General features: G+C 43.9%; 1 protein-coding gene across 2 annotated transcripts; it reads left to right on the plus strand.

The window, feature by feature from the left end:
• Positions 1–1,170: 1,170 nt before the first annotated feature.
• Positions 1,171–26,600, plus strand: LRRC8C (leucine rich repeat containing 8 VRAC subunit C). Of its 2 annotated transcripts, none has more exons than XM_038144399.1 (3): positions 1,171–3,625; positions 17,978–18,119; positions 20,500–26,600. In XM_038144399.1, the coding sequence occupies exons 2-3, from the start codon at positions 17,982–17,984 to the stop codon at positions 22,768–22,770; spliced, it is 2,409 nt and encodes an 802-aa protein (XP_038000327.1). In that variant the 5' UTR covers positions 1,171–3,625; positions 17,978–17,981; the 3' UTR covers positions 22,771–26,600. The 2 variants fall into 2 exon arrangements, with proteins under 2 accessions (XP_038000327.1, XP_038000328.1); XM_038144400.1 differs by lacking the exon at positions 1,171–3,625 and adding an exon at positions 4,610–9,089.

Below are 26,600 nucleotides of genomic sequence, written 5' to 3' on the forward strand. Positions count from 1 at the left end.
GAAGATGTTTTCAGACAGATCACTGAAGAACACTTTATGATGATCAGAACTGTGACAGAGGTAAAGCAGCCTTCACATCCAGGAGCTCCAGTTCAGCCAAAGAGAAATGGAAGCTAGTTCTATTTCTTTTGGTAGGTATTAAGCTGTGTATTTTCTCAACAATATGTGGGGACAGTTGTCAATAGCTCTAGAGGTCCAGAAACATCTATTCTACTTGGGCCAAATTCTTCTCTGAGGTAGTTGCACTGCTTTCATTGTAATCATACCGGTGATTAATGTGGCTCTTCTTCACTTAGGAACAACAAAAGAGCTCATGAGATTAAACATTCTTTCAGTGCTTTCCTTCTGATTAAGAAAATGTTGTGGGTTTAAGAAATGGCAGTATTCTTCATCCTGCTCTGAAGCTTTGCTTCAGGTTCCCAGACTCAGCCCCTAGCATTCATGCAATTTATTTTACAAGTCTGTATTGCCAGTGCACTGCTATTCTTTAAACATCTGGTGCACTTAAAAATATTATTTCAAAAACACTAAACTGGGGGGAGAAGGGTTAAAATGTGAAACTAGAGAAAAACAAACTAGGGAAAAGAAATTCTGACAGAAACTTCAAGCAGCTAAGAAGTACTGAAGCTGTCAAATCATGCATTTTGGATTTGAACTGAATCAAATCACAGAAGCGCTTTTCCAGTGCTTCGTCTGAAAGCAATTTAGCTTTTCTATGTTAGCAGATTATGTTGTTTTCAACAGTTGTTGGAGAGATGACTGATGAAAAGCATTTTCATTGTGAGTGTGCTTCCAAGTACAGACAGAGCTGTGGCTCTCAAACCCTGGTTTTCTTACCCTGATCTCTCCTGAAGCTGCGGGTAAATGGTCTGTCACGCTCTGTGCAGCACTATTCCCTCAGACCCAGCTGCAGTGCAGCTCTTGGGACCCCAGACTTCAGTGCATGGGATGGGATGGCTTTGTGTTTTTCTCAGGGTGCATCCTCAAATCATGAAGGGATTGGAGAGGGGGAAAAAAACCCCCAGAACTCTGAGCAGGAATCAGTAGAGGATGGGGGCTGTACCTGGCAGTTGGTGCTGAGAAAGGACTTCAGGATTAGGCATCCTGAACCTGGATCACACGTGAAAATCAGGCCATGGCTTCATGGACAGAGGATAACTGCAACGTAAGCACTGGGAGTGCAATCTGTCCCTGTGTTCAACTGAGTTTGGAGGCTGGTCTGTGATAGTTTTAACTTGGGTGCAAATCAAACTCTGCCCCTGGTTCTGCCGCAGTGTAAGTACTGCAAGATAACACTCAGTAGCAGCAATGACACTTGCAGAATCTCTAAGTTATGAATGACAGAATAAGCCAATTGACAGTAAAAGGCAAATGTACTAAGTTGGGAGTAGTGACATTTCTTACGTGATCTGTCCCACATTCCTCTGGACTCAATGAAAAAGAGGCAACAGTGAAATCAAAGCATGTCAAAAACTTGCAGTCATACAGATGGTGGAATCCAGTTAGTGTTGCCTACCATTTTAGTAAAAGATATACTCCAATGTTACTTCAGATTTCACTGGCCTAGATGGTCTTAAAATAATGCAGGAATTTGCATATAAATAAATTACAGTTTTCTGTAGGCAGCAGAATTTTTCCACTAGAGCAAAGGTATTTGGAGCCCCAGTTGTGTGTTTACTATCAAACGTGTATTTTTGGGCCTTCTTCCACCAGAACTGCACTAAGCCTCCATCCCCAAACTCAGCAGCTATATTTATCCTTGGACCATGTTTTCTACTGCAGTATCAGTGACCTTGCCTGTAATTATTCTTCACAGGGGAAGCTTAGCTCAGTCCTCCAAGTACTGCAGTAACTCTGAACAAAAATAACCCAAAAGTCCACAACAGGAAACGTTAACAATGGCAGGATTACTGGCCACCGTGTCACCGTAAAATAAACGAGCAACTGAGAGGGTGTTTAGGGAAAAGCAGCACCACAATTAAGTAACAGGAGGGACTGACTTATGAGGAAAGATTAAATGAGCTAAGCGATGATGAAAGGGTGAACGGAACAACTGCCTCCAAATGTTTGAAAGAAGAAACCATCCAGGACAGGGAGGGATTCTCTAAGCTGCTGCCAGGAGTTAAGAGTAATGGAAAGAAACCAATAAAATGAACCCAGCAGTCACCATAACTATTTCTTCAGCTCAGAAAAAGAAACCCAGTGCTTTTGGCGCTATGGAAGCCTTGCTCATTTATCCTGTTTTATTTCTCAGCCATATCCCAAAAAGCATGGAGGGGAACACTTAAAATTATGTAATGGTGCAATATTGCTGAAATGCTTCAGGCTAGTAGCTCTGAAGGACTGTGGGGAGCTGTGCTGACATCCTCTTCCAGCTCCTGTCAGACTCAGACCCTCATTTCTTGAGGTGCCTCCAAAAGCCTTGAGGTTTCAGCTGAGAAAAGCAGCTCTGCACAACAAGGCACTTAAGCACACACTTCAGGCAAATGATGAACCGAACTCCCACAGCTATAAATCACATCCATGATACCCAAATGAAGAACCTGAGTCTGCCCTCAGCAGTCCCTGTAGCAGACGGTCACAAAGTACACGAAGTCAGAATTCCCCACAGCTATCCCTGGCAAGCCTTCGGTTCACATCCTAATGTAGTTAATATTTTTGTAGCAAAACAGCTGTGAGGCATCATGTTGTGTTTGTTTTCATTAACTCCTCCCCAGTGGGCTTATATATTTGTAATTCCTTGTTTACATATTTGTAGCATCCCTAGGGGGACACTCACACTAAACCTAAGGTTAGGGGCAAGTTATTGGAGGGCAAGTACCTCCCTCTGATGCAGAATTTGTCCTTTCTCTTTGCTCTGCCAGAGATGTAAATCTTTCTGGAAATATTAGACCAAAGTCCCTTTAAACATGTGGTTTCTTTCAGCAGCAGTTTTCAGACTGCGCTTTTTGAATTGCTGGGCCAGAAGTTTGTGTTTCCAATTGTCACTCTCTGAGACACTTTTCCATTGTTAATGCAGTCCCAGGCGCTTTACAGCCTGGTCTCTTTATAGTCGTTCCACGGCCCTGCGTGTTGAGGTCCAGATCTTTCCATCACAATTTGTGCTGTCATTCTCCGGACGCGGCGCGAAGCCGCCCGCGAGGGGACAGCGACTCGCGGCTCCCCCCGCCCGCCACCGCTTCCCACGGCACCGACCGCGCTCCGAGGAGCGGCCCCTGCCCGGCCCGTCCGTGCCGCGGCTGCTCCGCCAGCCCCCGCCTCGCCGCTCCTCCGGCCGGGGATGCCGCGGGCGCGCCCGGAGGTCGCGGCTCCCGGGTACCGTTACCGGCGGCTCCGGGGCAGCGGGCGGAGCGCGGCCGTCCCGCCCACCGCCGCCGCCGGGCCCGCGGGGGCTGCCGGGCACGGCCCAACCGGCGCCCCCCGGCACCCGCCGCGTGCGTCAGACCGGAGACGTGGCCCCGCGGCGGCGGGGGCGGAGCGGCGGCGGGCGGAGCGCGGCTGCAGGCGGCCTCCCGGCCCGGCCCTGCCCGCCGCACTGAGCCCCGCACCGCGCCGCGGGATGTTCGCGGTGCCGCCCGGCCGCCGCCGCCCGTGACCCCGAGCCGCACGCCCGGCCGAGCGCCAGGTAAGCGCTGCCGCGCCCGGCTGCCTCTCCCGGGGGGCTCCGCTGCCCGCGCCGGGGACGGGGCATCGCCACGGGGAGGGGGCCGCGGGGGACCGCGCGGGAACGGAGCCACCCCGCAGGGCCCGGCGCTGCGCCCCCGCGGGGAGAAGACACGGGGCCCGGCCCGCGACCGCCGGGCCCCCCCTTTGCCCGCCGGCGGCACCAGCGGTGCCGCTTCCCAACCGGGGCAGTGCCGGAGGAGCCGCCAAACTTTATCTGGGCTCGCCGCCGGCTCCTCTCCCGCGGAGGAGCGCCGGGAAGCGGCCGCGGCAGCCCCCCACGCCCCATCCATCCCACCGCATCTCCTGCCGGGCGGGGCAGCCCCGGGGGTTCCCGGCACGGCGGCGGCCCGGAGCCAAGCGGGGCTTCCCGGGAAAGGGGCCGCCGAGGGGGCACTGATGGGAAACTGTCGCCGTGGAGACGGGCGGCTTGGGAAAGCCTTTGGGGAAGAGGGCTTGGGGTAAGCCCATGGCCTTATTTTCCCCGATAATAAGCCCCAGACGAGCCCGCATTACGGGGAGGATGCGAGCAGGACTGGGAGGCGGCGGTCCAGCCGCGCTGCCACCGCGCCCGCCGGTCCCTTTCCCGGGGGCTGCTCCGGCGTCGATATCTCGGTTTTTGAAGAGATTAAAATAAATAAATAAATAAATAAATAAATAAAAAGAGCCCGATTTTATATCGGTTTAAAACCAGCTCTGCATTGTCGCAGAGTGATGGACAGTTTTGCCGATTATTCACCTAGTGCAGTTTATCCAGTTCATTAGAAAGAGTTGACCGAGAAAAATGAGACGTTTGTGAAAGACCACTGAATGAATCCTGCTAGAATTTCATGAGGGTTAAAGGACTTTTATTGCTCAGATAAATATGTTAGTTATGATTTGGCTTTTGAATTATTTCTTTTTTTTTTTTTTTTTTTTTTTTTTTTTTTACTTTTGGAGTTAGTACTTCCTGTGACGAGAGATTCACGAGAGATTCAGTATTATTAGCACCACTGTTTGAAGACAACCACGTAATGTTCGCTCCCTCAAAGCACTGTAGGTTTGAATGATGCTGTAAAAGATTGTACAGGCAGAAAAGTGCTTTGCAAGATAGTGGAGAAAAACATGACAACATTGGAAATAAATAATAATTTTAAAATCTCCCTTCTCAATTCAACCAATTATGCATCTTACCTTCTCCCCACCAATCACCCCCCTCCTGCCTCCGGGTGTATTAGAACAGCTTTTACTTTTCTTTTTGGTATGATGAAAGCCATGGTGAGGGTAGCGCTCCCCTGGGCTCACTCTTTTTCTGGAAAAACCTGTTTGCTTCTGTAGTGAAGATCAGCATGGAGAGCTGGGCCGAGCACAGTTCTGACATGATCCCTAATTTTAACCTGGCCTTGTATTCCTGCTGTCTCACAAGTGCCTATGTCCCAGGGCAGCCAGCAGGGCACAGCAGCCTGGTGCTGAGCACCTGTGGTTTCTGAATCATTTCCTTTTCCAGTTACTTTCGAGTTTGCTAAATTTATAGCATCCGTGCTGCTGTTTTCTTCCAGTCTGAATACTGACAGGCCCTGCTAGAGACTTTGCCATAGTATAATATTCTTTGTGTTTTGTTTGTTATAATTTACTCATATAAGCAGTTTTAGAAATAAGCTTTCTGACGGAAAGGCTAAAAATGTATTTGCTTTGTATGTCCAGTATTGGAAAAGGCTAGTGGTGGATTTCAGTGAAAAATGAAATCAGAGACTGCTAAATTCTCCTTACAAGCGCTCACTCAGTGCTTCGTGCTATCTTGCAATCAGTTCCTGTACCGGTTGAAGTTGATTTCCTGAGGAAGCCTCATCCCACCGGTATCTGGCTTCTGAGGCCCACAAGAAGGAGCTCTGGCCAGCGGGGGGGCAGCATCCGGCCCGGGCAGCAATGCTCAGGTGGCCTCAGGCCCGAGGGACAGCCTGTGAGACCCAGAATAATGAGCTGGGTCACAGTGCTGGGAGGAGCAGTTCCCCCGATTGTCCATTGACCTCAGCAGCGGCTGGTTGAAGCGGGCCATATTCACCGCCAGAAAGGCACTTCCCAACCCAAGGCTTTCTGAGAGCTGTGGGAAGTAAAAAAAAAAAAAAAAAAGAACTTCTGTTACCATCCAAACAATTCACAATAACAGGAGCTAGAGTTTAATTTTATAGTTTTTTCCTCTTTAAGGAAACCTGGTAGAAAGATGCTGTTCTCATTGTCAGAGTTGTGAAGGGCAGGGAAGGGGCTGGCTGTATAGTAAAGAAAACACTGAAAATGAAACAATTGACCTCAGGAAAAAGAAACCTTCTAAATACTTTAAAGCCTTTCTTAATAAGTCAAAGAAGACCTTCTCCTTCCAAAATAATTTGTCAAAGGACTGTTAACAAGTGTTGGATTTCACATGCTCAACATAATGGAAACTTTACTCTCTTCTTTATCCTTGAGCAGCTCACCCATGGATTTTGTGCAATCTGTTGCAGATTCAAGCTATAGTGCAGTGACTTTTGTAGGGTTTGTGTTTCTAGGATCTCTTTCTGGTTAGGAAGATGCTAGGTTTGATTCAGCCTCTTGGCCAGGTGTGAGTATGTCATTTGTTCCATCGCTTTCATTCATAACACAGGGCAGGCCCTTCTGCCTTCCCATCCCCAGGCAGGCAGAGTGTGTTAGAGCTGTCTTTCGACCTGTCAGACCCTAGATGAGCTTTCTGTCACTGTATTCATTTTACATTTTAGTGCCTGGCACATGCAGCTAATCAGACACAGTATAAACTTTACAACTGTATCATTCAGACAGTCATAGGTTTGGACCAGGATGAGGGTTTATTCGGAATTTTTCCAGTACAGAGTTTCTGTACAGTCTCCTTTTCCCTTGAAGGACTGAGTTACAGTCTGGTGTTTGATCAGGTCAGATTTTTAAAAGGTAGGATAATACCATGCATGTACTTTGCACATTTCCCACTTGTTTGGGAGAATCCTGCCTTAAGATACAGTGCATGTTTTTTCTTGGTTTTAAAGTAAAACAAAGGCCTCCCCTGCAGCACAGGATGGCACCATTCTCCAGGGCAAGTTGCTAATGCTGCTGTTATGATGGGTGTATAAAGTTCCACTGAATTTGGACCAGAACATGTAAAAACATTTGGTTCTGTACCATAGTATTAAAAATCGATTTCCCTCTGTCAAAGTAAACTTTAACTTTTCCATTGACTTCCAGGTGAGCAGAATACAGCCTTTTATGCCAGCTTCTAATCCTACCATCTGCTGAAAGTGGAGATGCTACCTCACATCTCCCTTCAGTGGCAATAGTACATAGTGACTTTTTATTGATGAAATAACCTAAATTCAACAACCCAGCAATAAGACTGCCAACATGCTGAGAACATTTCCAATTTTATTTACTTATCACTGAAAGGAAGGTGGGAGTTTGGACTAATTGCTTGCTCTGGAGCATATGGTAAAGCAGAGCACAGGTCAAGCCCTGCTCTGAGCGTGCAGCAGTGTAAGATCCTGATACAAGTGTCATTTACAGCAGAATGCAAGAGCCCAGAAGTGCAGGTTGCTGAGCAATGACTGCTACAGATCACATTTTCCCGTTGATGTGAATGTTTGATGAGCTGTCTCAGGGGTAGGTAGTTTTCACCAGTGTTCACAGACAGTATTCTTGGAAAAGTCCCGTTTTAAGTGTAATGTGACTAAAAAGAGTATTTGCTCTTTGCAGTCATTTAACCATGATGACATAATTTCAAAGACTTGGACATTGCTATAGTGTTGTCAGAATCCCCCCCCAGCAACTGCTTTTATCTCACAGTTTAGGCTTGATGAAAACTGCATTTTTTTTCTGTTTTATGCAGCAACAGACTTTTTGGTGGAATGAGGTTACAGCTAATCCCCCTTTGGTGGTCTATGGATGGACACTGTCCTGGAAAAGTCCAGTAGAGAAGGCAGTCCTGGTTTTCCAGTTCATGATCTTTAAAAGTCATCCTATGTGAATACCAATTCTGATTCTGTAGTTACTAGTGTATCTCTTTGAGTGTGTGTAGATCATGTGCAATTTATGTGCTTTAATTTATCTATTTTGGTCTTTCTTATTCTTTCAGGGGTATGGATGAGATCATAAGTTTATTTTTATTGTCAGGGATTTTTGTAACAAATGATGGTTCAGGGGAAGAAAATCCACCAACTGCTTCAGGCTGAGAATACCTGTATGTTTATCAAGGTGTTTTGGGATCCATGTTTTATGAGACTATAAAGAAGTTTTAGAAAGTTCTTTTGTGTTGCATGCAAAGTTCAAAAAAGCATGCAAGGAGCAAAAAAGGTTCTTTATATGAAAGTCTCCCAAATCATGAAAACAGGAATTCTTTAATGTTTTTGGCTCAGTCACTGCATAAAATGTTTTTAACTAGCTTGTCAGATGATCGAGCTGCTTAAGACTCAGAATGGACCTTTTGTGCTTCCTCTCCCAATTAGGAATTAATTTTTAATTATATCAGCTGAACATTTTTAAATATGACCACTTGTATTAGCTTCAGGCGCCTATTTCTTTGATGATGAAGGGCACTGATTTGTGTAATATTGTCTGTTCTGAGACATTTTAACAGCATTGTTTCTGTCTTCATTATCTGAGTATGTTAGATAGTGTTTGTGGAAAACCTGGTATAACTTTGATTAAAACTTGATGTGGCTTTATTTTCTCAATTGTTTAGATTTATTTGAGGAATACTAAAATATCACTTACTGGATTGTTACTTGCTTGGTGCTTTGGTTTGCTGTTAAAGGCTTTTACTCACATTAAAACCATTTTGCAGCTCTGGAAAGAGAACAGGCATCTTGAGTGATAGCCCTGATAAACAAAGAATGTTACTCCCAGAGCTGAAAAATGGTAAGTATTGCCTTTGAAGTAGTCTTTGACATGGAAATATGTGGAGTGTACTTCTCTTTAGATTTGGAGAAATTGCTCAGCAAAGCCAAGGCTCCACACAGGCCCATGTGCTTGGTACAGAAAGAACCCCTATTGATTTCACTGAGACTTTATCTGGCAGAATGTTGCACTGAAGATTTTTTTGTCTTTAGTCCAACCAGGCTGAAGTCAAAGAGCTGCTGACAATAGGAAGTCTTTTTGGTGTGTAATACATGAAAAAGTGCTATGACTCAGTTGGAACTTACAACAAGGTTATTGTCTGGGATTCATTGCCAAAGCAGTGCTTACTGTATATGTAGGTGGAAATTGCAACATATCTTTTGAAATGCAGTTTATTAATGTTACTTCCTCTTTACGTCCTTTATATCTTCTCTTTACAGCCCTTATGTCTCCTCTGAGCTCTGGGTTCAGGTCTTTGAGCCTCCACTGCCACAGAAGATGGTACCAAGAGCAGAGCAGGGGCATTCGCTGCTGCCTCTGAGAGCCCCCCATGCTCTCTCCTGACTGTTAGGCAGGTGGGCAGCTGAAACCTAACTGGATGCTTGCAGCATGGGCCTCAGGAACTCGGAGGGAAAGGAGTGGGCTAGGTATTCAGCATGTTTCTGGAAGTTACATCCTTTCCAGTTCTCTCCAGCACTAAATCCCCCATTGGCATCCTGCCCACGGTCATGGTCCTGCAGAGCTGCTGCTCTGGGGAAGCTCGGTTCTGGCAGCTGACATAATGGAACACAGCTTTCCAGATGTTGGCTGGGACCTTGCTGGAGTTCAGGTGGCACAGCCTAGCTGTCCCCAGTGAGTGTACCTGAAAATGAAACCCCTTCCCTACTCTGAACGGCTGTCATGCAGGGGACACGCGTTTTGTAGAGCCGCCAAACTATGGGTACTGGAATAATGTCTTCTTTGAGCTAATTGGATTTTGTCTGTTCTTCAGATTGCTAAACTAATACCAACTGTGACCTTTAATTTTGGTAATGTGTAGTATGAAAATCAAATTCACTTCAGTGGCTTTTTAGGGGAGTTTTGACTGCTGTCAGTTTGGATTCAGGCATTACAGAAAACTGGAAAAAAGCTATGTTATGATTTTTTAGTACTATTAATTCATATTTCCCACCAAAAGTACTAAAGAAGGTGGATACCTTTCTGTTTTGCAGCTAGAAAAGTGGTGGCATGGCGGGTTGATGTGGCGTGCACAGGCTGTCCGTGTCCCAGTGGGGACTCCTGACTCACTCTCTGTTGTTCCTCCAGGTCACATTTCCTCACCAGCTTCAGCCACAAGGACATGAATTTGTTTAAAAATACTGTAAACTCATGGACTGTTAAAAATAACTGTTTGGATGCAAATGGTTTGTTTTTAATGTCTTTCCAGTTCCTTTACATGGGATTTATGTTTAAGAAACGGCATTTCTTTGTACTTTTTACTTCAGAGGGATGGTATTTCTTCCTGTGAAAATCTCCATTGCAGTCAATGGAACAAAAAGGGAACCATCATGTTTCAAACAGTGGCAACACAAGCCAGCATTCAAAGTAATTTTTCCAGCCAAAAAGTTTATGCCTTTTCAAAAATGATTTTAAAATTGAATTTTATATTACAGGAAACACCAATGGCAATAAAACCTAGCAAGGAAACTGGTCTCCTGACATGCTGCAAATACAAGAAGTCAAGTAGCAGAGGTTTTGTCGTATGTTACATGGGAACTGACCAAGCGCCTACACTTACCAAAATGCTGGACATTTTGGTCAGTGCAAACATGTAGCAAAATAATTACCAAAACTGAATGTCAGGGTAGTTCAGACATTATTTCACTGCGTGTACAATGTGTGTGAGAATACACAGATAAGAATGGAACATAAATCTCTTGGGAATTAGGAGTTACTAATTCCAGTTCTTATCATCATATTTCCCCCTTAGTCTAATCTCAGTTTCCCTGGCTTGGTGTCTTGTCCCTGCATCTACTTTTAGTCCTCTCCTGGTTAGGTGATGAAATGAAGCAGGTCCATAATCTGTCATCTGTGCTGCCAGCACGGGCAGTGCCAGGAGCTGTGAGGGGTTTCTGGGCACATGCTGAAAATGAAGTGTTCATCTGCTAACATCAAAGGACACAAACCCACAGTTTCCAAAGGTTTATAAATTAGCTAGCTGTAGGCAGCTGTTCACGCTGCAGTAAAACTGTGTTCCCAATAGACAGGTCAAATTCTGGGGCATGGGTGATCTGAAAAGTTTTAAATTAAAAGACCACAATTTTTAGGGTAGGGTTCACATCCAATTTGTTTTCCTAAGCTTGTTTCTAGAATGGTTTGAACAATTGCTGGCTAGATCTTTGTTCAAATTTTGTGTTAAATGACACAGGTTCTTACTTATGGTTGTTTTGGGCACCCAATCCCACCTAAAAATTCAAATTTAGTAAAGTTTTATTCGACAGAATAGATGACTGATGATAGCACCAAGCCATTTTCATGCCAGACTGTGTCTATCAGCTGTCTAGAGGAGACTGTTGCCCTAAGCCCTGGGGCTCTGCACAGACCAGTGATTTTGTTTAAATATGCTCTTTGAGAATACATCACCATCAACCTGACTGCAAAACTCCCTTACTTATGCTTATTTAACTGTCTCGGTGTGCAGTTCCAAGGCAGGTAAAATAGGAATGCAAAATTCTGCTTCTCAGTGCAGCCTCAGGCCCTGTGCTGAGAAGCATTACAGCTTAACTTCACCTCCTGGCCCATGGCAGCTGAGGCCAAACAGCACAAAACACTTGAAAAGTGACTTTATGGTACTTGTGCAGAGTAACAGATGTTTACAATGAAGGATGGTGAGGTTTGGAGTGTGCAACGCCTTGTCCTGTGTAAAATCCCTCTGGTGTGCAGCCCTTGGGCTCTGCTGAGTCCCGGCTGCCAGGTCGCAAGTTTGTTTTGTGTTAAATATGAGCTGTGCTCTGTTCCTTTAATGAAGATGGATATGCAGTAAATCATGTATGGGAACCAGCGCAGAGACCTGCTTGCAGCACTATTCCCAAAAGGCATTTCATAATTTACCCTAATATGAAGTATGTTTAAAACAGCCAGGAGAGCAGCATTGGCCTAGCATTTTCTCCTTTCAGTAGATCCCTGCTGTGAAAGACCAAGCAGTGCCAGTCTGAATTGGCTCTTGAGGGTATCTGAGCTTTGACCCTTGTGTTATATTCAGCTGGGCTGCAGTTGTGGTCCTGCAGCCTCCGGCCCAAGGCTCCTCATGCCAAGAAGAAAGCTCCTTCCCAAGTGGGGATCAGGACTGTTCCCCTACCGCCTGGGGCGTGTTTGAACTCTGTGCCACTCTTGGGTTGTGATGATGCTGATCCTGCATCTGAGGAGGATAGATGGGATATCAGGGAAATGGGGTCAAATGTCAGCTGGCTAATCATTTAAACATCTTTTCTAGTCAGCTTGAGAATTCCCACCAACTTTTTGTGCTTTCCAGCTGCCAGTGTCACCGTTTCTTTCTCCTCCAGCTATGTTCCTTCTCCTTTTTCCTGCATGTATAATTCATACCCTGCCCTTGCCATACCAGCACTTTCTGGATGATAGTTGCCTGTCTGACCCCCAGCTTTGGTGGTTCCCCCAAAACAAGCAATGGATGACACTGATTGCTTCAACACGTGTGACATGATTGAGTAACCACTAGTGGAAGGACAAAATAGCCAAGGGCTTGACTTCTGGTGAGTAACACCTGTAGCATGGCAAACACAGCTCTGGCAAGTCCTGGTCTCCTGCCTGAGCACCTGAAGCAGCAGTGACTCCACTTCTCTGTCACAGGAAGGTCAGCAGGGCATGGAGACAGGCTCTTGGGCTTTGTTGGGCAGGGAGGCCATAGCCAAGGCATGGGGTGCCTGCTGTCTGTCACCCATAGGGTGACACCGAGCAGTGCCTAGGGAGGGGTGCGGAGCAGCTGGCAGCTCTGACAGCACAGCAGGGCACAGGCAGGCCGGAGGCCAGCTTGTCATGGTGGGGAGCGGTGGCGGGAGCTGCTGGGGCTCTGCCTCAGTGAGGAACTCATGCTGTCAGACCTGCCTGGGTGTGATAAAGGCAGAGCCTCCCAGTTATTCCCTTTGATTTGCTCACTGTGCTGCTCATAATTGCCGTGTCTCTACAGGCTGTTCCTTGAGAGCCTGGGTGGGGCAGTGGGAGCGGCACGTACTGGTGCCCGTACTGGTGTCACTGGTGGTGCAGCTCTCCCCAGCAGCGTGACCCTTGAATTCTCCTGAGGCTGCTGCCAGACCGCTCCATGAAATGAATGAAGGGACTCTATGAGAATCTGCTTAAAAATAGCAACTGCCACCTAGCAAGAGCTTGGGGCCTGGAAGGTGCTGCAAGCCAAAGGCAGCTTTGTTCAGGGTTGTCCCAGAGGGGCTGTTTTCTGAGCATTAATGTTTTTGCTTTTGAAGAGTCTCTCAAGACACAAGATGAACGCAGCTTAATGGGGGGGCATGTCAACTTCCATGTCCCCATGTGTTTGCCCATCAGGCACGGTGTGTCCTGGGTCCCTCGTGTGCTGAGGCAAGGCAGGGCACAGCACCTCGGTGCACACGAAGCCGTGCTGAGCAGCTCACAGTGCCGACCTGAAGCCCTGAGCCAAGGCCACGGCTTGTCCCCAGGGCTTTGCGGCCGTGCTGTGACAGCGAGCCGTGCCAGCCGCGGTCCCTTGGGCTGCTGGGGCTAGCGGCAGTCGGGCTGGTGGCACAAAGGCCCACAGAGCCCCCAGGCTGCCTGCCTTGAGCCGCCCGTGGGCAGGAGGTTTGTGCATTGATTTCCTTTTATTCTGCAGCGGACATCACGTGGATTGCCCGGTGCCTCGGTTTTCTCTTTAGCCGTGCTGGCAAGAGCCATCCTTACTTCCCAACTGTCCTCACTGCTTTCCTTTATTCCCTCTGATATAAACCAACTGCTGAGAGGCTGGTTTGCTCCACGCTGCAGCGCTTCACAATCAGCCTTTGATTCAATCTGTTGATTGATTGAGTCTAATTTGGTTCCAATACTTTTGTCTCTGACTTGGATCTATTTATGCTCCTTAGCTCTTTTAGGTCACATTAATTTGTTGTGTCTCGCCCCCGATCTCCTATGCGTTAGCTGATTCCTGTAGTTGGGTTTTCTGATAGAGTAGGTTTCGCACTTGTACCTGGATTCAAGTATTTAACCTTATTATGACATACTCATTTTCACTCACCAAGTTTTCTATATTTCTTAGAAAATTTAAAATAAGAATCACTACTGACTTCCCTCTAATATTCTTGTGGTTTTTTTCTTTTGTTTCTTTTGGGATTTTTGTTACTTTTTTTTTTCCTTGTTTGGTTTTTTTATCTTTTTTTTTTTATTTAATCTGGCAAACCCACAGCTCTATTCTGCAGCACTGCTTAACAGCCAGTACAACTGTTTTTTAATCCAAGTTCCTTTTTTATTTCCTTCTGGTAGCTGAATAGCTGATGATTTATCTCATGTACCATTTTATTTTCTCTAGGGTCTGAGGATAATTTAAAATGCAAGAGAAAAAAAAGAACACGTTCTGGTTTTAATTGAAAAGAATTTCCAATATTTAGAGCTCTAGTATTTACTAAAGTAGGTTAGAATAATACCTTACGATAAGTCAGATGCCACATTTCGGCTACAGTGTACTGTGCAATTAAATAACATTTTGAATGTGAGGAAATGCAAATTAGTAATGCAGTCTTAGTCCGAAATGTTCAACCAGCCGGAATGTTGAACTCCTTGTCTTTTATCTCCTTGTTACAAGGAGAGATAAGAAACTACAGTGCATGGTGTGCTGTCCCAGAGATGGTGTCCTGCAGTAAATGGTGTGTTGAGACTTGGGCTGCAGTGTGACTTTTTAGCATCCCTTGATTTGTTCAAACTGATGATTGATTAAATCCTTTATTTTGTGCAGACCTGGTTTGTGTGTGATTATAAAGGAGTCTGGCAGTGGTGCACCTTTGGGTGTAGCAGTGGGAGAGAGCTGGGCTTTGGACATGGCCAGGAGGGATTTTTCAGCATTGCTCTGAGCCAGGGGGACCTACTGTGACTTTTCTGAGGTCTGAGTTGCTGCTGATAGTTGTCCTTTCCATCCCTGGAGAAGCCAGAATGGAAAAAAAAAGGCTAGAGGGAAGTGGGAGACAAATGAAAAGTGACTTGGTGTCATTTTGTTCTGCATGCAGATGTCAGCAGTGCTGGTTAGCCTAGGCTGCTCTGCAATTCTTTCTAGCATTTTCCTTGATTCTTAATACAGCAAAGGGAGAAGCAATAGGGTTCCTCCAGTGAGTGCTGGAAAATGGTTTTCCTACTTCGTCACATTCAATTGCCATTTAAAGTTTCTGCAAATACCTTTTTTCCCCAAAGCCAAAAAATATCGCGTGTCAGTAGACGTTGTTGGTTTTTTACTGTTATTTTATGTGCAGTACTATTATCATCATTCAGTAATGCTTGTTTTCTTTTTTTAGCAATATAGGAAAACATTAGTGGCGGACAGGTTTTGATGTCTGGTGCTAGACAGCAAACCTTCCACCCCCAGAGATGGGTTTTCTCAGATGGCTCAGAGGGGCATTCTGTGTGCAGCTCTGCCTCTGCTTGGCCCATTAATCGGGGTAACAGTACGTGCACTCTACTAATGAGGAGTCATGCTATGCAAACAACAGCCTCTGAAGGGAACAAGGGGTCAGGGCAGCATGTGCTTGTGGTATCAGAACCTACCTGCCTGCATCTAAATTCCCCACGCATCACTTAGGAGAAATAAAGCAAATATATGATACAACAAAGACCCCTGAAAATACATAGTGAAACCTATAAAAAACAACAGCCAAAGGATTTTTTGGTCTGAAAGATCTCCCTGCACAGTAATTTGCAAGATAGTTTCCAGTCCCATCTGCTGTCAGGCACTGCCCTGATTCAGTGCTGCCACCTTTCATAACACTGTGGCTCAGACCCACAGTTGCTTGGGTGTCTAACCAGCGACTCCTGGGTCTCCCCACATTTCCGTGCATTTGAGCAATTGCATTTTGTCAAGAATCTCCACTGCAGGAAACATAATTCTGTCTTTACCTGACACTCAAATTGTTTATCAGTTTGAAAAAAAGCCTTACAAATAGGATTTCTAGAGGCTGTGCCATCAGAATATGAAAAAGCACTCCTAAGCCGTTATTGCAGGGGTGGGAAGAAAATGTGGTGATTTTAAAGCAATCTGTTGATAGGTATTCTTGGGTATAATGATGGCATTCCACTCAGTCAGCCAGCTGGCCTCAAAACCTGAGGCAACAGTAGTATATGTGTTACAAAACTTTGAGCAGGACTGTTGCATGGCAACTGCTTAGCTAACATTTGTATTAGTGGATTCCTTTGAGAATTTTCTAAGTTTTTCAGTGCTTGATTGAAAAAAAAAAAAAGAAAGCTTAGCAGCAGCTGCTCAGTCACCTGCATTTTATGTGGAAATGAAAAAGAGAGGGGTAATTCCTTACCAATGGCAGTGAAATGCATATGGGAATGGAAGACAGATTGTGTATGTTGTTCTTCAGCTCAGGTGCCACTAGGAGCTGCCAGCAGAGATTTAGCTAAAGGAGTGCTGGGCATGTACTTAAAGCTACATGGGGCACTTCTAATTGATGAGATCCACTTTTTCCACCAGTATTTATAAAAGAAGAGTGAAAGGCAACAAAGGTTTGTCCCAGCAGCCACCCCAGCTTTTCTTTGCTGTAGAGGTATATATCTTCCCTGATATGTCTGCTAACATTTGCAAGACAAGCACACAAAAAGCAGAATTGTGGTTCCTGGCTGCCTGCCATTTGATAACAAATGCTGCATTCCTCTTCCAGCACTGCAGCAATTCAGGCCTGTTGGCAAGGATGCTGCCAAGCCTCTGACCTGGCTGTGTGAAGTCAGGCTTCAATTGCCATCATTTTCACTGATGGTCTATTAATTTGAAAGTGGTATGCAGGACAGTCTGCCTTCATCTCGGGGATCGTCAGTTGTGCAAGAGGTGTGTGCAGGTTTCATCTGGCATTGTAGCCTGCGACCTGGGGACAGACTTTAGAAGGACAGGAGGCTGAGAGAGGATTCTCCTGTCTGGCCAAGTAGTGCTTAAAGCAACATGGAAGGGTTGCAAGAGGAGAGGGGAGCAAGAAACAAAAGTTTTTATGCTGCTCAGCTGCAAAGCCCCAGCCTAGCTATGACCACAAGTTCATTTACAGACTTCACCTCCACAAGTTCATTTACAGACTTCACCTTATGCCCTTGGTGGCTGCAGTACCTCCTGAGGATCAGATAGGCTGGCAGAGACAGAGCAGTCCCTGAGAAGGTGCCAAAGTGAGCATGAGTGTATGGCCAGTTAGTGGGGTCAGTTCTTAATCCTTAGGATGGCTGTACATTTGCAATGAATTGCGGCCATTAGGGCTTGAGTCATTCCCTTCGTGTTCCCTGGCTCTGAATGAACTGAATCCCCTGAGTTCCTGAGCAGCCTCTCAGTAAGTGTGTGCTTATCACTAAGCCTGCACAGAAATGGATGTCACCAAACCCACATTAATGGGTCCCAGTGTGCAGCTGAATCAGGATTATAGACTTCCAGTGTTACTGTGATATGAACTGATTGTGATGAGCATTTATGATGTTAGTTAATGGACAAATTTTGTTAATTGCCCTTGGGAGTATTTTTGTTACATTCCCATCTGAATTTATCTTTCCACTGTAACTTACTAAGGAGTTTCAGTATTGGTTTGATCTCAGGGATTCAGTTTCACAGTATGCTGTAGGCTTTAATATCAGTTGCTTTGCCTGTACATGCTCATGCGTTAGCTGATTTTTCAGAGGACATGATGATGTAAGCCTACACATCTGAGGTGAAGATAAAGCCCGTGATCAGACTGTAGTTTTGGTTACCTAAACCACTTTAGGAACTTGCATTCAAAACATAGTCGATTTAAAATTGCAGTGAGTATGCACAAAAATATTCCAAAGCATTCTTGAAACCACTGTGAATAAGATGGAAATGAATGAAACATGATAGCTAAAAAGGTGTGTGAAGTTTGAATGCAGGACAAGCATTTCAGCCAAACCTTTGAGATCAAGGCTAATGCGTGTGATGCTGAACATCTCTATCTACAGAATGGGCTGATTTCCAAGGATGCAGAAGGTCCCACTGACCCATCAGAGCTAGCTGGAGTCAACAGAGAAAGGGATTTGCCTGCCTGCATGGATGGCATTGCAGGCTCTCCCTTCCTCCCTTCCAGGAGCTGTGTAGTGACTGCACGAGCATCCCTCTTCTGAGATGGGGTGTCAGTAGCTGGGAACTTCTCTGCCACGTCTGGGAGTTCCATTTACAGAGGAGGTTTTGTCACTTGCTCGTGCAGGGTGAGGGGTTCAAGCTGCAGGAGACTGAGCTGGCCGTGCTGTTTTGCAGGAGGATGATTCCTGTGACCGAGTTCCGGCAGTTCTCGGAGCAGCAGCCGGCGTTCCGGGTGCTGAAGCCCTGGTGGGATGTGTTCACCGACTATCTCTCGGTGGCCATGCTGATGATCGGAGTGTTCGGCTGCACCTTGCAGGTAAATCTGAGGCACAGAGACTGACGGCTGCTTTTGGGGCTGCTGGAAGAACACCACAAATGAGGAAGGGCCTTGGAAGGATGCTGTCCCATCTTGTTTTATCTTTTGGGCTCGCCATGAACAAAGCAAAAATGTGCTGGTCCCAGGATTAAAGCTGTTTAAGTAGCAACATCAAATAAAACAGACCAGACTTTTAGCAGCTGTGAATCAGCAGGCTTGCACTAGAGTCAGTGGAACTGTGCCAACTAAGATAAGAGCTGTTGGTTTGGCTGGTGTCTGCATCACTGTTTGCACCTCAGTTTGGCATAACAAAACAGATTATCAACTTCAGTTCTTTTTTGTTACCATTTTGCTGTTTGAAAGTTTAAAAAATGGAATTTTGTAATTCCTGTTCTTCTTTATTTGGCAGATGTTAATATTATTTCTGTCATTATGCTTTTAAGAGATTTGAAATTAATGTGCTGATTTTATTAATGACACCCACAGCTAATATTATGTTTCTTCCATTCCAAAATGTCTCTGAGGATGCTTAAACATAAACAATTGACATTACTGTCAGTCACTGTTAGTTACATTTCGCTGAAGAGCCAAAAGCAGGAAAGAAATGAAAAATCCTGTTTGGGATTACTCCACAAAAATAAAAAGTTACAGTACAGGTTCAAACGTGAATCTCACATTTCTTGGCACGACTTTGAAATGGAGCTAAAGGGACACATTGACGGAGCTCTTACTTCAGGGGAATTTGCTCACTTACATGGCCTGGGATTTAGATATGTCTCAAATTTCACATGAAATCCACTGTAGTTTTGCCTGTATTCTGCATTCTCAAGTATTTTCAGTTGATACAACATTCATGTTTAAAAATCTCTTTATATAGAGCTAAATTTTGCATTAGTAGATGTTTGCTTAACCACACAAAGTAAATCATCTGTTATATCTGTTATCTGTTTTAAGTTTACCTGCTTGATTGGAGAATGCACTCTGGAAAGTAATGTGTGGAAAGACTGAAATAATAGACAAATTGTTTTTTATTCCAACTTATTGTGAGATACATAAATCCAGGATGTAACTAAGGGTGTATATCACAGTAGCAGACACTTTACAGACATAGATTAACTACAGAAGTTTTTGATGTGTCAACAGTTGTGGCACTGATACTGTTCAAAACACGTGTGGTCTCATCTCAGCATCTCCCTACAGGGTGGATCATCAAGGATCATCTGATTTTGGTAGCTCTTGTTGCATACCTGATATTTAGTGCTTTCAACAACCATGATGTCAAAGAGTACATCTACACTACACACACGTTCTGAGCTCCTTGGTTTATCACATGGATTAGCATTTTAATTCAGACCTGTAGGGAGCCTGGCATTGAACTCAGAACTGTTTTCCCAAATTAAACCAAAGGTGATTGGTCCTTGGAGGCACTTTGACCTCAGTTTGTCAACATGGATGACCATCCTGGTTTAAGAAAACTTCTTGTTTGGTTTTTTTTACAGACAGACTCAAGAACAGAGCTAGATTATTTCCCCCAGGCGTGTAGTCCATCCTGCAGAAGCCCCCCATAGACAGGGACATTGGACAAGGGCATGTAGTGATAGGACAAGGAGCAAGGGCTTTTAGCTGAAAGAGGGTAGGTTTAGATTAGCTATTAGGAAGAATTCTTCACTGTGAGGATGTTGAGGCAATGAAACAGGTTGAAGTTCCCAGAGGAATTGTGGATGCCCCATCCCTGGAATAGTAGATGATCTTTAAGGTCCCTTCCAACCCAAATAATTTTATGATTCTATGAGGACTCTATGTATATGTGTGAGAAACTAAATAAAATTTATGTCCATGCTCACACAAATGCCATCAAAGAACTGTCCTTATCTGTCTTTATTAAGACTGAAGATTAATAATGTCCCTGCATAGATAAGCTCACATGAGCCCTTTGTCAGCCATTTTTGGTGTGATAAGACATCACAGTGGGAGAGTATAGCCACATGAATGCAGTTGTGCTGCTGTCAAGCCTAAGCTATCTCTGAATATCATGTAGCTGAGGTGAATACACCTGGCAGTAACAGTCTGTCTCTGGGGAGAACAGAGCAGGAGATCCCTGGTCTTTTCTGGAAGCATTCCCCACATTTCTCCTTTTCCTGGATTGTGTCAATGCCCTCTTATTCAAATTATGGAAAGCTAGCTGTAGATAGAAAGGGGTGGCCTAGTTCTTGGCGAGTGTCTTGTTGAGAATAATAATAGGGCAGCAGCCTTTGGGGACAAGTAGCAGGCTGTGTGGAGGAATGCCTTGCAGCTGGAGGTACTCCAAGGACAGCTACCCATTGGTGCTGCCACCATTGTTTGTACATCAGTTCAAAAGATATCTTTTTGTGTGTTCCAGGTCATGCAAGACAAGATAATATGCCTTCCAAAGCGCCTCCAGCCTTGCCAGAACCAATCTAACAGTTCAAATGTGTTTAACACAATGCCAGATACCACTCCCCTTCCCCCGCCGAAGCCATCCACCCCTCCAGCTACAGTTGAAATGAAAGGACTCAAGACTGACTTGGACCTTCAGCAATACAGCTTTATAAATCAGGTGTGCTATGAACGGGCTCTGCACTGGTATGCCAAGTACTTCCCTTACCTTGTCCTTATACACACACTGGTCTTCATGCTGTGTAGTAACTTTTGGTTCAAATTCCCTGGATCAAGCTCCAAAATTGAACACTTCATTTCAATACTTGGGAAATGTTTTGATTCTCCCTGGACAACAAGAGCTTTATCCGAAGTGTCAGGGGAAGACTCTGAAGAGAAGGATAACAGGAAGAACAACATTAACAAGTCTAATACTACTCAGCCAAGCACTGAAGGCACTTTGGTCAAGACACAGTCTTTAAAATCAATCCCTGAGAAGTTAGTTGTGGATAAGGGAACACCTGGGGCATTAGATAAAAAAGAAGGTGAACAGGCCAAAGCACTGTTTGAAAAGGTGAAGAAATTTCGACTGCATGTTGAGGAGGGTGACATACTCTATGTCATGTACGTTCGCCAGACTGTACTTAAGGTAATTAAATTCCTTATTATTATTGCTTACAACACAGCACTTGTCTCAGAAGTTAATTTTACAGTAGTCTGTAATGTTGATATTGAAGACATGACAGGATACAAGAACTTTTGCTGTAATCACACGATGGCACATCTGTTCTCTAAACTTTCTTACTGCTACCTGTGCTTTGTAAGCATCTATGGCCTGACATGCCTTTATACACTGTACTGGTTGTTCTACCGTTCACTGAAAGAATATTCTTTTGAGTATGTTCGGCAGGAGACGGGAATCGATGATATCCCAGATGTCAAGAATGACTTTGCTTTTATGCTTCATATGATTGATCAGTACGATCCTCTCTACTCCAAGCGCTTCGCTGTCTTCCTGTCTGAAGTCAGTGAAAATAAGCTGAAACAGCTGAACCTAAACAATGAGTGGACTGCAGATAAACTGCGACAGAGGCTGCAGACAAACTCCCACAGCCATTTGGAGCTACAGCTTTTCATGCTTTCTGGACTACCAGACACAGTGTTTGAAATTACTGAGCTGCAGTCTTTAAAACTTGAAATAATTAATAATGTAATGATACCAGCAACCATCGCACAGTTGGACAATCTGCAGGAGCTCTCATTGCACCAGTGCTCTGTGAAGATCCACAGTGCCGCCTTGGCTTTTCTGAAGGAGAATCTCAAGATCTTGAGTGTCAAGTTTGATGACATCAGAGAACTTCCACATTGGATGTATGGCCTCAGAAATTTGGAAGAGCTCTATTTAATTGGCTCCCTAAGTCATGATATTTCTAAAAACATTACACTGGAGTCTTTTCGGGAGCTTAAAAGCTTAAAAGTTCTTCACATAAAAAGTAATTTGTCCAAAATCCCACAATCTGCAGTTGATGTTTCAAGTCACCTGCAGAAATTGTGTATCCATAATGATGGCACTAAGTTAGTGATGCTCAACAACCTGAAGAAAATGGTCAACCTGACGCAGCTGGAATTAGTTCATTGTGATTTAGAGCGCATACCTCATGCAGTCTTCAGCCTTCTCAGTCTCCAGGAATTAGATCTAAAGGAAAACAACCTCAAATCCATTGAAGAAATAGTAAGTTTTCAACATCTGCGAAAGCTGACAATTCTAAAGCTGTGGTACAACAGTATAACCTACATCCCAGAGCATATAAAGAAACTCACGAGTCTAGAGCGGCTTTCCTTCAGCCATAACAAAATAGAGGTTCTTCCGTCCCACCTATTCCTATGCAACAAAATCAGATACTTGGATTTGTCTTACAATGACATTCGCTTTATCCCACCTGAAATAGGAGTTCTTCAGAGTTTACAGTACTTTTCCATTACTTGCAACAAAGTGGAGAGTGTGCCAGATGAACTGTACTTTTGCAAAAAACTTAAGACTCTGAAAATTGGGAAAAATAACTTGTCAGTCCTTTCACCTAAAATTGGTAATTTGACATTGCTCTCCTACTTGGATATTAAAGGCAATCACTTTGAAATCCTCCCGCCTGAGCTTGGTGAGTGTAGAGCTCTGAAGAGGACTGGTTTCACTGTAGAGGACAACTTGTTTGAAACTTTGCCTTCTGATGTCAGGGAGCAGATGAAAGCTGAATAACTTCTTCTTGCTCAGTTTTACAGAAATAACACTTCTACCAAAAACACTCTAGAGAATGCATACTCTGTGCATTTAATTTGACGTTATTTTTTCTTTTTCAAATCCTTTCTGTACAAACAAATTTGGAGTAAGGAGTACATATATTTTTAAATAAAATTTTCTCATATTTTTTCACTGTTTTAAGATATTTTTAGTTTGTTTTGCCCTGAGAACAAGGGCACCTGTAACTTAATTTTTACTGGTAAAAGTAAATGATTTTGTCTGCTGATTTTTCTTTCCATTTCCTAATCCCACCAGGGAAACTGTGTTAAGATGTATGCTTTGGGTTGCATAGTTTGTAAAAGATTATTATATTGTCTTCCTAGTTTCTGTTAATCCTTTAGGACATGGTCTTCAGCAGGTGGTGCTGCAGATGTTGAATGCCTTTGTTTTTTCTTCAGTGGCAGTAGAAGGTGTTCAGCATCTAACAAGATCAAATCTAGGCTGACAATCTTTTACTTACAACAGGGTTTTCTCAGATGGTCAAAGCAAGTAGAAAAGGTTCTTTATGTATTTTAACAGGTGAGAGGGAGCATGCAGAACTCCTTCAGGGCCTGTTGGCCATTCAGTCTGGCTGCCCATTCACACAGTGCACTGAGCAGGAGGCACTCACTGCTATTTCCTCTCTGGTGCAGGAAGAGTAAGGTCACAGTTCACGGTGCAATCGGGACCAAAGTGACTCATGTTAAAGGTTTTCCTAACAGTGCAAAGGGATGTGGCTGCCCATTTCCTACTAACTTGAGTGGAAGGGGTGCAATGAACTCACCCTATTGGAAATGTCAACTCAGCAAGATGAAATGCTGTCTTGAAAAACCTCATCCTCCCTTGAACACCAGTGCTGCAAGAGAGAAAGTGCCCTCTGTCACCTCAGCCTACTTCCCACCAAATTGCTTGGCACCTTCTAGGAATGGGATCCAGAAAAAGTGCAATCATACTTAGTTTGTAAAGCTTCTGACAAGGAAATAGCCTCTAATATGCTCCTTGATTTAGCCGGGGTAGCATAAAACCAAGCTGAGCACAGGAACATTTGCAGATTTGCAAAAATGAGATTAAATGAATACATTAATTTCTCACAAGTCTCAGCCTACCCAGCATATCCAAGGACAGTGATGAAAGCTATGTTTTCATCTCCCAGAGAGTAATTAAATTGGAAATCCAGTTGGAAGTTTGCTTTTTAAAATAATACAATCTCCAGTGATTGTGCATCGGGTTGGGAACTTTATCCTCTGAAGCCATGTTCAGCTGTTTATTTAATCCAGCCATTTGATTTCTTTTAGTCAGGTTTTAAAGGGATGTGCTGCTCACAAGCTAATTTAAGGTAATCAAAAGAAGTAAAATATTTTGCTGGGAGGAGATCTCTTCATTGTATCCAACAACACATATTTGAGTCAGATGCAGGCACTTGATAAATGTTTCACAAGAATATCTAGGAATAAGTCCTTATTTCTAGGAGGCAATGCTGTTCATAAATTGCAGAGGTTGAATTGCTGTTTGTTCAAATCTATGTAGAATATTTGACAGTTGTCAGATTGGTTGCTCTTAAATGTTTTCTGACTGCCATTGTGTATCTTGAGCTACAGTTAATCTGAGTTCTTGAGCTTGGTACAAAAGCATACAGTTGGTTTAAGAGTATGACTTACAAAGGTGGGAGACAAACTACAATGAGAACTTCCTCATTAATCCAGGGTGTGCTGTGCAGTTTGGTGTGCGAGCTTGCCACAGTACCAGGTCAGACTAATTTTTTGCACTTGGCTATGTTCTGGAGAAGATCCAGATTAATCAAAAATGGGTCAGGCATGAAGGAATCAAATCAAGCTTTTTAAAAGGGGTTTGATTTAGTTCTATTTAAGACCGATAATTGATGTAGCTCTTGTAAGAGCTACTCTTACTTGTGTGTGGAATGCACTTACTGGAACAGCTTGGCAGTATATATATTCTAAATGTATTTCACTTTGATGTTATGTGAAGAAGACAAACATTTCATTGGTCATATTAACCTAATTATGTAAACCAAAGTGCTGTTGTCCCTGATGAATGTAAACTGTTTGAAATGTCCAGGTAATTTGTGGAGCTGTATAGTTCTCTTCCATAGATTTTAAATACGGGGTTACATTTAAGGTTTTTTTTAAAGTCTTTATATTCCTAGATGTAGCATTTTAAACCCCTAATTTATTTTGTATGTAATATTATTTCATGTGTAGTTTGTGGTCTTGTTTCTGAATGGAAGTGATGCACACCTCATAACAGAAGGTTGGAGACATGTTCTATGCCATTTTTGTGAATACATCACTTAGGGGATGTGGGGTTTTGTTTGTAACTGATTGTATTTATACCAGTGCAACCCCTCATGTGGACACAGTTACACGAGTATAAAGTGCCTTGTGCTGGCATATCTTTATTCACTTTGCTAGGAATAAACTATACCAGTCTAAGCACTTTCACACTAATAACTGTATCTTCTCCAAGGGTTTGGTCAGCTGAGACAGCATCCTCAGTCTGACAGCTCACTGTCACCAAAAAGGAGCAGCTTCCTCCTCCTCCTATGGCCCTATTCCTGCCAACACGTTCCAGCTGCTTCTCATGTACCTTTACAGATCTGGTGCTGATCTGATCCCTCCACAGGATAAATCAACTTTTTAAGACAGCAGAAAACTATGCCAGTCTAAAAAAAGGGACTATTTTCTGCTGGATCTGCTCTCTAAAGGATTGGATGGACACTAGGATGGGAGTACAAGGGGACAGGACTCTGCAGCTGGGGTCTGTACAAGAAGAAGGCAGGGCAAGTTCCTTTGGAGATGCTAGGTCAGTTCATCATCTTGCCGAGCCATGTGCTTGGAGAACTGTGCTGTTGTATGTATAGCAGGGTTAGGCAGCTTGGCTTTTGTGAGTGGACAACCCTCAGGCTCACAGTGGATGATAAAGTATCACATTACTGTTCATTTCGTAATGAAACAAACTCAGGTAGCTGCACTGTTGACTTTTCTAAACCTCTTACTGTCCGTTCTGGGGTGTATTTTCCAAACCCATATTACAGTAACTTAGGAATGAGTCATCTGAGGGAAGATGGTTTCCTACTTGTCTAGAACATCCAGGAAAATATGTAAAAGTGCCATATTTACTCAGTGAATCATGTACTGCTCATATGTATATTCACATGCGATTCATACTAGACTTTTCTGTGACCAATAGTATTTGACTTAGAGTGGATGGACATTTTGTGGACAATACTTTAGCATGGTTTGTATATATACAAAGAGTTTCTATAACTACTTATATTAATCAGGTGCCTAACAAGTACGACAGTTCCAGAATTTAAGCAAGGCATTTTTTCATTACTGCTCAAAAATAATAAAAATCTTCCTTGGTAACAGAATTAGAGATGACAAAGATTGCATCAAAAGTAAGAAGACAACCTTCATAGCACATTGAGCCTGACAAGCAAATCTACTTTGCGATCAAAATCTGGAGATGTTCATCTCTCCATTTGTCAAAATTAGAATGGATATTTGTGCTGACCTCGTGCATCCAGCCAGCCCAACAACTTTTGCAAATTCTGATTGGAAAACGCCTGCTCCAAGTCTTATATCACTTTTCTGGCACGTCAGTAATTCATGTGCTTAAGTGGTGACAAGTCCTGCAGGAATGCCAAGAAATAACTTTGAAATTTGACCAAATGGACAAACTTAATTCTGTAGCAAGAACCTTAATATCATAATAGACCTGCATAGTGTTACGTTGCAATATAGTACACCCAGAAAAAACAGAAATAAAATGCTCTTTTGTAATAATGA

This window comes from Motacilla alba, chromosome 8, assembly GCF_015832195.1.
Source record: "Motacilla alba alba isolate MOTALB_02 chromosome 8, Motacilla_alba_V1.0_pri, whole genome shotgun sequence".
In the NCBI taxonomy this organism is placed as follows: Eukaryota; Metazoa; Chordata; class Aves; order Passeriformes; family Motacillidae; genus Motacilla; species Motacilla alba.